The sequence below is a fragment of the Charadrius vociferus genome, unplaced genomic scaffold, assembly GCF_000708025.1.
Source record: "Charadrius vociferus isolate BGI_N301 unplaced genomic scaffold, ASM70802v2 scaffold134, whole genome shotgun sequence".
Lineage (NCBI taxonomy): Eukaryota > Metazoa > Chordata > Aves > Charadriiformes > Charadriidae > Charadrius > Charadrius vociferus.
In genome coordinates this window covers 5,364,884-5,381,609 of record NW_009648333.1, presented here as the reverse complement: position 1 = coordinate 5,381,609, position 16,726 = coordinate 5,364,884, and the positions used below count along the sequence as shown (strand labels likewise).

The 16,726-nt window shown below is 43.9% G+C and overlaps 1 protein-coding gene across 1 annotated transcript in view; it reads right to left on the bottom strand.

Annotated features, from left to right (window-relative positions):
- Nucleotides 1–6,317: 6,317 nt before the first annotated feature.
- Nucleotides 6,318–16,726, bottom strand: part of TMEM165 (transmembrane protein 165) — an 11,490-nt gene continuing 1,081 nt past the window's right edge. The window contains exons 2-7 of the mRNA XM_009885032.1: nt 16,322–16,337; nt 15,082–15,342; nt 12,335–12,510; nt 11,274–11,456; nt 8,350–8,455; nt 6,318–6,870 (exon numbers count right to left, since the gene is read on the bottom strand). Of these exons, the coding sequence (XP_009883334.1) occupies nt 6,794–6,870; nt 8,350–8,455; nt 11,274–11,456; nt 12,335–12,510; nt 15,082–15,342; nt 16,322–16,337 (819 nt within the window). The 3' untranslated portion in view covers nt 6,318–6,793. The remainder of the gene's footprint in view (nt 6,871–8,349; nt 8,456–11,273; nt 11,457–12,334; nt 12,511–15,081; nt 15,343–16,321; nt 16,338–16,726) is intronic.

The following is a 16,726-nucleotide window of genomic DNA, read 5'->3' as shown; positions in this document are numbered from 1 at the left end:
CTGGATTTTTTTTTTTTTTTTTTAAATATAGAAAATCAGGGACTAACAGGTTGGTGGGCTCCACCACCGGCCCCTTTCTGGGAGCGTGCTGTGGGAGCTCCCACCCGGTGCGGGGGGACCCTCTCTGGCAGCGGGCTGCCTCCTCCAGCGCCTGCCCAACGCAGCCCCTCCTTCGCTTTCACCTTTCCACACCTGGTGTCCCACTGAAACACCCCAAAAGAGCGAGCCCAAGCACCAGCCCGGCGCAGACCTACCAGGCTGCGTTGCCCCGGGGAGCTGCTCGTCAACCCGACCTGTACTTTGGCTCTGTAGGTTTCCTCTGAAGAACTTTGCCTTGGCAGGACGGATGATCACGCCTTTACCTTAATCTTTGCGTTTTGCACTTTGCCACATGCGGCGCAGTGCGATGGGCTCTGCCTAAGGCACCTTCAGAAGCAACACGCACCAGCTGCTTCTCATTTGAAACATCTCAGTCGATGGGAGATCTTTCTTTTCATCCCAGTAGAGCTGACCCACCACCAGCAAAGCTGCTCGTCCCTGCTTCAGCCCCTGCTCTGGAGGTCCCTTTGGCAGCGGCTGGACCGGGCTGCGTCTCGCCCCAGCAGGGAGAACTGCAGGACGGATGGGAAACCTGGGCCGGAGAGTTGCCTGTTTCCCATGGCACGATCATTTTTCATGGCACAGTGATACGCAGAGCCTCCCGTCGACACCTGAACGCTCACTCGCTGTAGGTCACGTTGTCCAGCTACAGCAGAACGAGGAATTGCACAGGCCTCCGGCAATTAGAACTTCAGCTGCTTACCTTAAGTGCTGCTTTCATATTCTAAACTGCAAGGCAACCCTCAAAGCTGCCGCCATTTAAAAGGTGTCTCCAGAGTGGGAGACTCCACCACCTCTCTGGGCAGCCTGTGCCAGTGCTCTGCCACCCTCAAAGGGAAGAAGTTCCTCCTCATATTAAGATGGAACTTCCTATGCTCAAGTTTGTGCCCATTACCTCTTGTCCTGCCACTGAGCACCACTGAAAAAAGGCTGTTCCCATCCCCCTGGCACCCTCCCTTGAAGCATTTATAAGCATTGATAAGATCCCCCCTCAGTCTTCTCCAGACTAAAGAGACCCAAGTCCCTCAGCCTTTCCTCATAAGAAAGATGCTCCAGTCCCCTCTTCATCTTTGTAGCCCTTTGCTGTACCCTCTCCAGCAGTTCCCTGTCCCTCTTGAACCAAGGGGCCCAGAACTGGACACAGTACTCCAGATGTGGCCTCACCAGGGCAGAGCAGAGGGGGAGGACATTTTCCCTAGTTTTCCTTTTGCGTCCAGTGTACTTAAAGAAACCCTGTTGGCCTCGACGTCCCTGGCCAGATTTAATTCCAAGACTGCCTTGGCTTTCCTCATTTCATCCCTGCATACTCTGACAGCATTCTTGTACTCTTCCCAAGCAGTCAATCCCTTCTTCCACATACTGTAAAATCCCTTCCTGTTGGCCTTGACATCCCTCGCCAGGTTCAATTCCAAGGCTGCCTTGGCTTTCCTTGTTTCCTCCCTGCATACCCTGACAGCATTCTTGTATTCCTCCCAAGCAGTCAGCCCCTTCTTCCACCTATTGTAAACTCCCTTCTTCCACCTGAGCCTTTTCAGAAGGTCCCTGCTCAGCCAAGCAGGTCTCCTTCTCCCCTTGCCTGATTTCTTTCTCTTTGGGATGCACTGATCCTGAGCTTGGAGGAGGTGACGCTTAAATAGCAGCCAGCTCTCTAGAGCCCCCTTACCCTCTAGAGCCCTTTCCCATGGGATTTGCCCAAGCAATTCTTTGAAACGATCAAATTTAGCCCTCCTGAAGTTTAGGGTTTCAACTCTACTTGTCATTTTGTCTATTCTACACTTAATCCTGAACTCTATCTTCTCATGATCGCTGCAGCCCAGTCTGCCCCCAACCTTTACATCCTCCACCAGTCCCTCTTTGTTTGTGAGTATCAGGTCCAGTAAAGCACCTCTCCTTGTAGGTTCCTCCACCACCTGAGTCAAAAAGTTGTCATCAATGCACTGGAGGAACCTCCTGGACTGTACGTGCCCAGCTGTGTGGCCTTCCCAGCAGATATCAGGGTAGTTGAAGTCCCCCATGAGAATCAAGGCCTGTGATTGTGAGGCGATTCTCACCTGTCTGTAGAAGGCCTCATCAACTTCCCCATCCTGATCAGGTGGCCTGTAATAGACACCCACAACTGTGTCTCTCATGTTTCCCTGCCCCTTGATCCTTACCCACAAGCTCTCAACTTGCTCTTCGTCTGCTCCCAGGGAGAGCTCGATACATTCCAGTTGCTCTCTCATATAGTGACTCCACCACCTCGTCTCGCTGGCCTGTCTTTCCTAAAGAGAACATAGCCCTCCATGACAGTGTTCCAGTCATGTGAGCCATCCCACCACGTCTCAGTAATTGCAATGAGATCACGGTCCTGTGACTGCACACAGATCTCTAACTCCTCTCGTTTGCTCCCCGTGCGGCGTGCATTAGTGTATAGGCATTTTGGAGAGGCCATTGAGTGTGCAGTTTTTGCCCTTGAGGGGTGGTGGGCCTTCCGATTCTCAAAAATACCTGCACTCTGCCCCACAAGTGCTGGGCCACCACACCTGGGCGCCTCTCTAGCGAGCCCGTGTAGGAGGTGGCTACGCATAATGCCTCAGGACAGAAGCACTTATAAACCCCTGTGGGACACACCAGTACAGCATCATGCCTGCTCTGTCGTCTCGATCTTTGAGATTTTGCAACTCCCAGCCCTGCAAACGCTCCTCCAACCCACCTGAAAGCAGCTCAGACGTTGCCACCACAGGACAGAACTGGGCATGCAGTTGCATTTCTTCCATGTGGGCAACCTGACGTGACCAAAAACACTCAACCACCCTCCCTGAGCGCTTGGCTACAATTTTGTAGCTTGAGCCCCTGCCACTGGTTTCCACAGCATTCTCCCGGAGAAACTGGCTGCTCACGGCTTGGATGGGCATATGCTTTGCTGGATGAAAAACTGGCTGAATGACCATGTCCAGAGAGTGGTGGTGAATGGAGTTAAATCCAGTTGGTGGCTGGTCGTAAGTGGTGTTCCCCAGGCCTCAGTACTGGGCCTGGTTCTCTTTAATATCTTTATCAATGATCTGGGTGAGAGGATTGAGTGCACCCTCAGTAAGTTCACAGATGACACCAAGTTGTGTGGGAGTGTTGACCTGCTGGAGGGCAGGATGGCTCTGCAGAGGGATCTGGACAGGCTGGACCGATGGGCTGAGGCCAATGGTATGAGGTTCAACACTGCCAAGTGCCCGGTCCTGCACTTGGGTCACAACAACCCCATGCAGCGCTACAGGCTTGGGGAAGAGTGGCTGGAAAGCTGCCCGGCAGAAAAGGACCTGGGGGTGTTGGTGGACAGCCGGCTGAATATGAGCCAGCAGTGTGCCCAGGTGGCCAAGAAGGCCAACAGCATCCTGGCTTGTATCAGGAATAGTGTGGCTGGAAGACTAGGGAAGCTATCGTCCCCCTGTACTTGGCACTGGTACTGTGTTCAATTTTGGGCCCCTCACTACAAGAAAGACACTGAGGTGCTGGAGCGTGTCCAGAGAAGGGCAACAAAGCTGGTGAGGGGTCTGGAGGACAAGTCTTAGGAGGAGCAGCTGAGGCAAGGGGGGTTGTTCAGCCTGGAGGCTAAGGGGAGGAGGCTCAGGGGAGACCTTATCACTCTCTACAACTACCTGAAAGGAGGTTGTAGAGAGGTGGGGGCCGACCCCTTCTCCCAAGTAACAGGTGATAGGACAAGAAGAAACGGCCTCAGGTTGCACCAGGGGAAGTTTAGGTTGGATATCAGGAAAAATTTCTTCACCAAAAGGGTTGTCAAACAGAAACAGACTGCCCAGGGAAGTGGTGGAGTCACCATCCCTGGAAGTATTCAAAAGATGGGTAAGATATAGTGCTGAGGGACATGGTTTAGTGGTAATGTGCTAGGTTAATGGTTGGACTCAATGATCTTAAAGGTCTCTTACAACCATAACGATTCTATGGTTCTGTGATCACACACAGATTCTTGGTACAAGGCTGCAGGACATGAGCTGCACCAGAGACAGCGCGACAGGGACACTGCTGCTAAAAATACATGAGCAGAGGCCTCCATCACCTTTAACGGGCTTTGGTTACACCCCAACCAGATTGTTCTCATTGTGATAAATTCCAGCAGGCGCTTGCCATTAAATCACTGTAATTAGTAGCAGCTACTAAAGCACCTTTCAAAGCTTTCACTAAAATTTCGTGAGCTATCTAATTTTGTAATAGATTTCCAAGGATAAGTCAGTGTTTGTGCTTTAAGAAAAAAAAAAAAAAAAAAGACGACCACTGTTCAAACTAACTCCTCCTCCTTCCCCAGGTAGCATCAGAGAGCAGCCAAATAGATTGCTGTGACTGGTGAAAAGCAGTACATTTAAGTTTTTAATGACAAAATGTAAGTGTGGAAGGTGCAGAGATTTGTTTTGCAACTTTACACTTACCTCTACAAACAACACAACAAACAGGTTCATTTTTCTGTTGATCCTAGTTGTTTTCGCATCAAACCAGCTTTAACCAGCGCATATGAAGTTCGGAAAGCTTCTACATCAGAATACAGCCCGTTGGTTTGGCTTTTTGGACTTAGAGCATGAATTTTTGGCAGGATGAACTGTGGCACCACAGTGACTTCACCTGTACAAACGCGCTGTGGTCCCGTGGCACCACTGCTGATTAATACGAGCAGCAGCTGTCCAGTAAACAGTTACAAGTTTGGACTCTTCCCTGTTTTGGGTTCCAGATTCCTGCCCTGTTTTAACACGACCTCTGCTACAAATCCCCTCTCCATGCAGGAGTTTCAACACACCATGGACAGAGCGTGTGTTTCCAAGCTGTGGGAAAGCAGAGGCTGCAGGTTTTGGCTACAATTGGTTCAGAAGAAAAAAAGAAACAACAAAAAACCAAACCACAACCAAAAACCCCACCACCACCAAAGCAACGCAGTACCTCACCCTGTCGTTAGCGATGGTGCTGCCAGGAGCACCCTTCCTTCAGGACAAGATATGAACATTTAGACCCAGAGCCTGAAATTGTAGCCCGTTTTTGTACCACTGTGCATGACAGGCACTGAGCTGCTGCCGCTTTAAGAGTTTGAGAAATTGTGGTACAAAGGGGTTTTCTGGGCAGAGAAACCCAAGAGGAGGGTTAGGGATTGCTCTGTCTGCGAGCTACAAATGGAATGGCCAAATCACAGAATCACAGAATGGTCAGGGTTGGAAGGGACCTCTGGAAATCATCTAGTCCAACCCCCCTGCCAGAGCAGGGTCACCTACAACAGGTTGCACAGGACAGCGTCCAGGTGGGTTTTGAATGTCCCCAGAGTGGGAGACTCCACTACCTCTCTGGGCAGCCTGTTCCAGTGCTCCACTACCCTCAAAGTAAAGAAGTTCCTTCTCATGTTAAGATGGAACTTCCTATGTTCAAGTTTATGCCCATTACCCCTCGTTCTATCACTGGGCACCACTGAAAAAAGACTGCTCCCATCCCCCTGGCATCCTCCCATTAAGTATTTGTAAGTATTAATAAGTATAATAAATTTGTAATGCTCGTCATTCCTTCAGCTTCAAGGCAAATTCATCATTTTAGAAACCCTATCTTCTATTTCAGAAGACTGCTACTGAGTAGATCTTAGTGGACTGTTTCAGCCATTAGCTCAGAATCCAAATCATCACTGAAGAGCAGAGAAAACCGCTATTTTCTGCAACCCCCATGTCTTCAGTGGTAAACATTTTCAAAGTCTACATAACACTGGCATTTGTAAGTATCCAAAATAAATTTAGCAAGCTTTCCTCACCTTAAGTATGCAATCACTAGGGTAAACCTTTGAGGCAGGAATTATGGGAACCATCAAGGACAATACTGAAAACCCCCTCAAGTGGAGACACTGTGTTTTATTAATACTCTTCCAGATTACATTTCTATTCCTAAAAAGAAAAAACAGGAACACATCTAAATCTAAAAATTCCATTACTGTTTGATCCTGGGAATGGAATATTGTTAAGTTGGACCATTTATTACTTTCCATATACTTTAATATTTCAAAATTAAAAAAAAAATAAGTCAAATAATACTAGCTCCAGACAGATTGCATATTGAACATGGTAGGTTGTTAATCACCACACATCGATTTCCTGATAAAAATCCCTGATTAAGAAGTTTTGCCTCTAAATTAAGTTTATAAAGTTCTCTGTCAGTGGCTCAGCCACTCAATGCTATAGGAACTGCTCCCAGGTTTCTTGCTGCTTTGATTATCCAGCCTTGGGCGCACCCTGGAACCGACGTCCTTGGAGGTGGGAGCCAGCAGTTTTCTCCTTAACACCGTCTCTTGAGCAACACGGAACAAGACACGGTCTGCTTCAAGAAGCCTTAAGAGTCAGCTCTTGAAGAAAGAGGAAAGGTGGCCACGTGTAACAGAGGAAGAAAAGAGGAAGCCTCAATACTCCTGAGAGCAGATCCTCAAAACTCAGCTGAGCCAGGTCCAGCAAGCAAGAAAACCACCAAGGGAGCAGGCACCACAGAGTAAACAAACCAGACAATAAGCAGATCTCCACTGCAGAAGCTGTCCACCAATGTCTCAGTCCCACGGATCATTCACTATAAAAAGTTCAGTGTCTCATCTTCAGTGCCTGTTTAACTATAATTCTGTACATTATATACAAAAAAAACGCACAAGGACAGCTGCTTGGTGCTTCCAATCCTTGTTCTTCTGCAGTGATGAAAAATTTTAAAAACCAGAGTCTGGACTTATAAATAGTGCAGAAAATGCAAATGCTAAGAAGACGATGCCTCCTATGATTGTCACTGAAAAGAAAAAACAAACAAAAAAGAAATTAGATACTGAAAGTTAAATATCTTCCATGACACGCTATAGATTTTTTTTTTTTTAAATATCCAATTCCCAAATAATCTTACTTTTACATTTATGCTGCAAACAGTGGATATTGTTTCTAGCTCAGTGTCAGGATGCCCATGTGCCATCCCACTGTCTAACTGTATTGGCAAGAATACATTCTGGTCCTTAGAAGGAAGCTTTGTTTTACTCTTATTACTTTAGCTAGCATAAATCTGAGGTTGACACCTGTTGCTGAATCTTTGGCTGTGTGGGGGAAAATAAGATGTAATATTCTTATGCTGGAGTAAGCCGTCAGTTAAGAGTGACATACTAATTAGCATTTTTTGCACATATTAGGTTATAAAAGAGACAGTATCAAAAACATTAACTGCTTGCTCTGGCCACAATCTGCTGGAGGCTGGGACAGTATTCCAGGAAAGCACCACTGTATTTGGACCATTCTCTTATCCTTCTCTAAACAAGCGAACAAGTTAGATGGATCTTTGGTCTAACTTAATAAGGCTATTGCTGTGGCCAAAGATCCACGCTGGGCTTATTAGGAGCACATAAAATCATTGTTAGATTAGCACCTCATTATCAATTTCCTTGGCAAACACAACCGAACGAAGGTTTCACTTTTTGCAGTGAAGTTGTTTTTTTTAAGTCTGCAACTGCAGAACAAATATTCTGAATGAACACTTCACAGTGCAAAGCAGCTTCACAGAATCCATCCTGGGAGCGAGAAACCTCACTACACCACAGGACTGACAGCTGAAGCAAGCTGCAACCTAATCTGAGGAAAAACAAACAACCTGATGCAACCCTACTGGTCCTTCCTGTTACAGATAGCAGGTATGATAAAGAAAATAATAATAATTATGCCACACACCGAGTAGCTTTTAAAGCTTTCATATGGTTGGCATAACTTGTAAGTATGCAGTTCTCTTGCTCATCTGCAGGTCTGCAGTCAGAATTGCAACAGAACTTCTATTACCCATTGTTGAACAATATGTACTGACTATTCAAAATACTGTATTTCCTTCCTCTGCTCTCCTACAAGCTAGCTAATAATGAAGCAAAACGTGCTTCACCTGTGTCCATCTTTAAACCTGAAGCTACAATACCCATTCTGACTCCTTAAATCAGAGCACACAAATCATTAAGTTCAATCAAGGCCGGACCTCTTAGAAGCACCCTGTGCAGGACGGTGGCACACGCTCGGACTGTGCCTAGCAGGAGGGACAGGCAACCTGGGGAACAGCGCAGGGTCACCCCCTGCGAGGAGAGCTGACTGCAGGACGGGGGGAGGTGAACCAGAAGACACATACTCAAAGTTTTTGGGTTTTCCAAAAGTTTTGAGAAACACTGTTCCCAGGCATGTCGTCATTTACACCACAAACATTACCAGCATTAACACATTTTTTTGGTTGGAGTGAGTTTTCACTTACCAGTCCTAACAGAAATTTTTTGTGCTATCATTCTTCCTCCAATAACTGCTAAACCAGTGCAGAGGCAATGTCCCACTGTTCCTCCTACCGCCACGCCATAGGGGTCCTGAGGAAAAAACACAGAAGGGAAACATCAGCACAGTTGAAAACCCACTAGTCCTAAAACAACCTCCCGCTACGAAGGAGCAATGCCTTGATTCCTCCGTTATATGCTGCCATGGAAGATACTCTCTGGTATTTACTCTGCTCTGCTATCCATCACTGCCTTAAAGACCAAAACCAGTGTACATCAGCTAGAGAGACAGACTTAAATCTAAACCTGACTAATATAGGAGCATATGGCATGCTTCAACCAAGAAGCGTCTTCAAGTCGTTAAATATAGATCCAGAAATCACTCTGCTGTATTTAAACAATTAAGCAACCTCTAGAGGGAAGGTGGCAGCTGTTGAGAAACACAATATGCATCAGCTGGAAAAATACCAACCTAATTATAAAGAAAGCGAAAAATAAATCCATGAACTGCAAATGAAAGGTTTCGGCAGCTAAAACTTTGTGCCTCCTTTGTCCAGCTTCACAAGCTTGTGCTCTACACCCTGTCCCCCTGCAATCATCCAAAGAGGGAAGTATGAAGGAATTTAAGCCCAGAGGATAATGAACTGTTTTCAAGGTTTATTGTCAAGGACAGCTTTCACATCGCTGCATAATAAGCAACTACTCAATACATGACAACTCTAATACACAAAGAGGTTTCTCAGCTCTACTTACAAATTACACAGTTAAGGGCAGCATGTGTACTGAACACCTGATAAAAGCAAAGAATCAGAAATAGAAAACAATCTTTTAATGACAGATAACGAAGGCAAGGTAGGAGCATGACTTTCTGCTGTACAAAGATGAATAAGGGAAAGTGGAGTTGAGTCCCCTGCACATCTCTGTGAGACTTTTAGTGCCAAGAGGAAAAAAAACCTGCTGCCCTCACATGAGGGATGCATGAAATCTCTAACAGGCAAACAGGAAAACTGTCTAAGAAATGATACGATATGAAGACAACACTGACTTGCCAAAAGAACCAAAACCAGAAGACAGCGAGAAAAGGTGAACACCAAGCAGAGGACAGGTAGGACACTCCCAAAGAAGCTGAGGTGAGAAGCAAGGCTGTGCCAGCAGAACACACTTGCCTCCAGGATCAGGACCCAAAGTTCCCAGAAATCCCTGTTTGCCTGCGATCAGCAGTTACCTGTACAGCCCCAGCTGGCAGAGGGTGGTTCTCATCCCTCACCCTATTCCCTATTGCTGTCCCTGGAAGGTAAGAAGTTATGACAGCTTCCCTCAGCCCAGAGTCTCCAGGAGCAGAAGTGCTCAGACACAACCAGTCTAGTAGGGCACTATGGAGCTTCCTTTTCTGTTTCCTTTAACAGATGAACAATTCTTATACACAGTAAACTATTAAGCTGTAAAATCAAGTTCTTAAGGACTGTTGTCAGGACTAGGTTCATGAAGACAGACTTAACTCATTCCCCCGGTGTATGCACTCAGCCAGCCAAATTATCACCCCTTTTTTCCTCCAAAGGAGCCCTGTTTGTTTGTTGTGACAGGACGGACACTACCTGCTTAATGAACTGTCATGTAGGATTTTGTTTTCTTTTCATTGAAGAATGTATGGTCCCATCTGTCTTACCACACTACTCAAATCTCTGTATAAAGATAATTTCTTTCCTCACAAGCACTTCTGTAGTACTCCTGCTATATATCTTAGTACTTCACAAACAAGGATTTATCTGAATATATTATGAAACGAAGGGGTATAAAAGAATCCCACAGATAAAATGCAAAAATATCCAGATCACAATCATTCACTAATTTTGAAAGCCGAGATCAAGATATCTTCAATTCACTTTTTGCAGTATTTGTTTTTGTAGCACTTATACAAACACTTCATACGCTAAAGGCACAACATCCAACAGTCTCTAGTGCAACGCTCAGCTCTTCACGGATGAGATCACAGAGTCTGATGAACACTTTCTAATGGGACACTCAGAAAATGCAAACCTGAAATCAACCACCACCTGTGAAAAGATGGGCTGAAGGAACTTGCCTAGCAACGTATAAAAACTTGGGCAGAGGAAGTAATGATTCCTTGTTTTCCAAGATGGCACACACCTGCCTGAACAGTGAGATCATCCTCTCATCCTGCTGCTCCCTGCCTTGTTAGCTCTAAGCACCTTCCCTGCACTGTAATAGACAAGAGGTTCCTACAGACCATAGCCTCCTTCATACAAAGCCCGGATTTACCCTCAGGGAAGGTCTGAAAGTGCAGTGAAAGAAGCAGGAGACCGAGGGAAAAAATGCAAATTATCTCAATGCATGAAAGAGCATAGGCAAGCTACTTATGTTTATTAAGAGGTTGACTATAAGCCTTAATTTTCCTTTAAACATAATACAGTTATATACATTCCAATCATCCTGCTGACTATAACTTCATTTACAGTATTACTGCAACGCTGTTTAGAGTTTATTTTAGTTCTATACACTGTACCATATTCACTTAGATTTTTAAAAAGTTATCTTTGTAACAGCTTTAAGTTTGCTGGGATGAAGGTGTGTTTTTAAAGCTACTGTGTTAAAACCATATGACCACACAGATTAAAGAAAAAGGGGTTCTGTAACATCCCTCGACACTGTAACAACAACCAATTGTATTCAGCTGCATGATATAAAACAACTGTTTCCAAAAATGCCTGCGCAGTCCCAATCACCTGACAATAGTTTTAATAATACACAGAGCTTCAGTGCATTTATTTTCAGGTCTCGGCACAGCTGTAACACTAAGGCGCAGCAGGTATGAATCTGACACCTCCTGCAAGAGTATTTTGTCTTTCCCGCTTCCCTGCGGACAGCACAAAGAGGGCAAAAGAACACTCACCTCTCTGGCGGCCAAGACTATGGTTGTTAACTGGGAACGATCACCCCATTCTGCTAAAAATGTTAAAGTAAAAGCTTGAACAAAGATTGGAGAAATAAAATGTAGCCACTTCTTCTGAGGTATAGTGGTGCCTGGCCCTGCTTCCACATCTCCTGGCCCATTTAACAGTTTAGTTCTCTGAAGCTGTAGAGGACAAGGGAAAAAAAACAAAAACCCAACCATAAGATTAGAAATGTCATCTAAACAACCCACATGAAATACTTAAGCAATAAAACTAGCCATTTAGTATATGGGATGTTATTCGCCACTGATTGCTGCATTATCAACGTAATATTTATATTAGACACCATTTTAAAAAAACTAGCTACATATATGCACACATATATGTGTGTGTGTACATATATGCGCATATATATATTTATATATACACACTTGCAATCACCTCTAACCTCTGGTTATTGTTCATCTTGTACTGCTTGCACTTATGCAGCAGTTTCAGTAGGAAAGACACCTGGTTTCTAACCACAGGTTTTCTCCTATTTTTAAAGCAGGGATCCCCCTCTTCCCAAGTGGTGGCTGTCAAATTAGGATTTGCTAAAATTAGTAAAAAAAAAAAAAAAAAAGAAAAATTAATACTCCACACTATTCCTTAGAAGTGGACCAGTATATTAAAAAAGTTATTATAACAGAGACCTTTGCTGCAACACTACAAACCTCAGCATACATACAAAGAAATAAAAAGTAGAGGCAAGAGTAAACTGTTGATGTCCTCTCTGCTAGTAATGCATTAAGAAAAAAACAACAAAACAAACACACAAAAGAACAAAAGGACTCTGTAGAGAAGGTCCCTTTTTTCCTGAGAAGCCAGGCTTGCCACAGAACTGGAATCACCTGTTGAAACAGCCTCCAGGGGCCACTTCTGCCCCATTTACCACAACTTTTCTGTGTCAGATTATCAATCACAGACACAGCTGAATGCCCCAAACATGACAGTGCCCTTCTGCAGCTTCAAGGCTGTAACTATTTCATCAGTCATAATTCACAGAAAGTTTAGGACTTACTTCCTCATCTTTTTTTTTAATTTCTGCTTGAACTTCCTCCAGCTCTTCCTGACCCTCATCTGGACTCATTTTCAAGCCTTCCCGAAGCATTCGGATGCCAAAAATTGCAAACAGTGCCGTTGACACATAGTATGTGTACACCCGAGGAATAACTGTGGTGGCATAGCCAAACAAAACTGAAAAGAAAACAAATGCGTCATTTAAAAAAATAAGCACGAGGATCATAATTGTTTTTCCCAGATCCAAGAAATGCTTGCTAGCAAAGTCTGCTATTCAAATATGCACTGATAAATATCGCATCTTTTGTTAGTTTTATGCAAGTTTCTAATTTTTTTTGGCAAGGTAATGACACTCTAGAAACGCCAACCATTTCATACCAGAGACTGAAGTCCATTAACACGCAGACAAGGCACACCAGGCAAAGTTGATGTGCTGCTACTCCCAAGAGCCAGTCCAAGCAACATTATCTTTCCCATCAAGGGCTATGCAAATCCTGCCTTTCTCCAAGCGTGCCATGAAACTATAATCTGTAATCATGCTAGGTTAATTCCATTTTTATATATGATTACATGTTGGATAGCATCTCTTTCCAGTAATTTCATTTATCAGATAAAGTTAGAATAAGATTTTCTACAAGTTAAATTTACTAGACATACCCACAAATCATCCAGCTCCACTAATCCATGTCTGCCTTCTTTTGCCAAGTGCAAGTACCTGCACATTACTATTCTCTTCTCTCCCACACTCCCCACAAACACACAACAGGACCAACTTTGATCTTCCTTTAATTTAAAAGCACTGATCCCACTCAAAGACCAAAAAGCTACCTCCACAGTGCATCTACTTTTACAGATACCACAGGTGATCAAACTAAGCCAAAACTAGTTCTCAAAGAAGAAGAAATATATATCCAGGACAAAGTACTTGCTTCTTCACAAAGTAAGACTAATTAGCATTTCTGGACAAAAAAGGCCTGTAAAAACAAGAGGAAATTAAAACTCCGCACCTAACATTCAAGGCTGCTTGGACCATGCACTCACAACTGTTTCTGTTGTTTTAATCCACGTGCAATTAGCTAAAAGGAAGCATATTACCATATTTGTTTTCTTGCATACGCTTTCTTAGCTGAAAAATGCACTCAGAAGTTACTACATTATCTGGAAATTAATCCACACTGCCACTACCAAAAGAAAGACTATGAGACCAAAATTAATCAGTCTGTTCTATTAGAAAACATGGCACATACATGTATGAATAACAGTGTTAATTGCACAGATAAATAAAAAAAGGAGTTATATTAAACTTCTTTTTAAAGACTGAAAATACTGAAGCAAAGCAATGCCAGAAACTATATAAAAAGATACTTTTTTTTTTAGCATTACTTGCATATACAAGCATAGAAGTAATCAGAATGATAAGGCAGCTTATTTTGTCATAAGGGTAGAGCTGTCTCTACGCATAGCTTGAAAAAAAAATAAATCCCAAGTAGCGATCACTTGGAGCCAGTGAGTTTAAGTGAGTACATTTTCATGAAATCGAGGCGGGCAAAACCCCCAGGAATTTCCAGACACAACTTGTATAAAACAAGGGCAGTGGAGAGAGGTGAGAAGAAAGAAGAAGAAAAAAAAAGAAAAAGGCTCCTTTCTGAAGAGGAAGAAATAGTTGGGAACCTCTAAACTGGGGGATAAAGCAGAAAAAGTTTTTCTAAAAAAGCATCAAGATAGATTTAAGAAAGACTTAGTATAGAAAATGGGAGAGTGGTGATGTGCAGGAGAAAAGAGACTGCAAGATTTACAGAATAGTGCATCACCTGCAGTACTACATAACATTAAACGCAGCAAGCAGTGCAGAAGTGGAAGAAGCATCAAAGACTGTTACGCTAAGTGAGTAATCGAAGAAACTCATGCAGTGCTATCATTACACACAGTGCAAATGGAAACTGCTCCATGACTGCAATAATAATTGCAGCAATATATATAGCAGTAGCTACACATCCAAAAACCATTCATAGGAACACTTGCCAAGAAACCTGAAGCCAGCTAATCGTCTGTCTCCAGCATATACAAACCAATGAACACTTCTTCAATTATTTCTGAAACGCACATGGTTAGAAACGAGCACACCTACAACAAAACTTATGCTGCATCTGATATACCTGAAGGTTGCTCCATTTTACGATCACTGCTACGTAAGCACCCACAGCTACAGGTTCCTCAAGTGCCACCTGACACCTCACTCCCTCTCCAGCTCTTGGCTCTGTCTATGCCACCCATCCCAAAGGATCACAGCAGAACATCATCTTCCACTTACGCAGCTCCTAGCACAAATCCAAAGAGCTACACATACAGGGATCCAAGTCAGTCAAGGGAAATTTGTCATCATATTAAGAATCTTTCGCCTTAGGAGGAAAGAGAGAAGTCACTCCCACGTTCCCTCTAGGCATGCTAATTTAACAGGAGCTAAAAATAAAAAGGAAACTAGTTGCCCAAAAATCAAAGGAAGTGCTTAGGCTTCCAGTCCCACGCCTCTTCCTTAAACTCATAGTGAGGTGCAGGGAGCAAAACCACCTCATTACAGGTAAGAGTCTAAATACTGAAACTGAGCCATGGTCCCCAGGAAAGCCTTCAAAGTCTCCTCAAAACAGAAAGCTGCATATACCTACTACCTTCATTTTAATTTCAATTAAGATTTATTGATACATATGTACCCAGTACATTTTAAAGAGGTGAAACGAAAAGAGTGCTAACCTGACAAACATGTCATCAGTCCCAAGGCAAGCATAGCACCAGCCAGTACAGTCAAACGGTTGTACCGCATTGCCATGATGGCTGCAATGAAGAAGGTCTTATCCCCCAGTTCTGACACGATGATGACTGATATAGCAGCCACAAATGCATGAATGAAGCCCAAATTAGTCTTGTCAGCTGACTCTTCATTGACAATGTGAACTGGAGCAACTGGCGACGACCCCTTCTGTAAGAGGGGGGGAAAAAACAACAAAAAACCCACTAGTTAATTATTCTTGAATAGTTAGTTTGCAGAAGTAATGAGCCTTGTATTTCTCCTGTCACATCATAAGGTGTAGTGTGACATTTTAAGTATATACCTCTCACGCAGCATTAACGATCATTAACTAGTTACTGGCTGCCACCTACCTCAAATTGCTAGCTAGGCACTTCGCAAGATCAGATCATGCACTGATTATTAAAGCCGTACTTCACTGTGCACACTATTAACAGAACAGGAGAACCACTATTAAAACAAAACATGGGGAAAGCTGCTTTAGTTCAGCTTGAATATTGCTGTCTGTACCATCCCCTGGCCATTTACTTTATGACCTTGACCAAACAAGCAATTTTCTAATATAAGTATTAAGAATTTAACTCATCAAACTAAAATTGGGCGACTACAGTAGCTTAGCAGAAATACAAAGTCCTTTCAAAAATTGTCAGAATCACTTCCTTCCCTTGCAGAACCTTTGCATCTCAGCTGCATTAAAACTTTACGCAAGTTTTCATCAGCTTTTTTTGTACATGCTCTATGTTCGTTGAACACTAGCTTTCAGACTTTCCAGCGGTCAAACCAGACCAGCCAACTCCAGATCTCACCTATCAAAGTGTTTACTTTTCCAGAGATTAAGATATGTACAGTTAAAAGCTAGACTCAAAACAAGGAAGTCGACGTTCACATACTCGACCAGAGATGGCTAAGAAAGCTTGTTTCAGCACATCTACCAGCAGAGACAGACTGCAACGTGTTTTAACAGGGCGACTTCCCAGCATTCCACTTTCAGCACTGCTGTTAAGTTTTTGGGTTTGATATTTAAAAAGTTTCCACGCTCTCTATCATACACGGCGACTTCCCAGAGTTCCTTCACCTTTAGCAGTCCTGTAATTTTTTTTTTGTTTTAGTATTTAAAACCTGGCATGCTTTATGCGCTACATCAAGCCGTACTTTAACAGTTTTTTCATCCTTCTGAGTGCTCACCCGGCACTGGAATCACCTAAGCAAGAACACCATTTTAAAAAGTTTTAACGCAAATAAATTAACCTTAAATATTGAGGGGAAAAAAAAAAAAAACAACAAAACCCTGGCAGGTTTTGAGTCGCAACAAAGCCCGCTTTCACCTGCTTCTGTGAGGCAGACCCCGGAGAGGTCGGTTCTCCCCCTCAGCAAGAGGGGCACAAAAATACTTATCTGCTGAAAAAAAAAAGCATTAGTCCATTTAATACCACAGACCTAAATTCCCCTCTTTTGGCTGAAAAAGGGACAGCTGCAGGGCTTTGCTTCTGCTGCTGGCCCTGCAGCTGTCCCTTTTTCAGTTAAAAGAGGGGAATTTAGGGGTCCGGCGGCCCCAGAAAGGCGAGGCGCCCTGCAGGCCGGGCCCGGCCC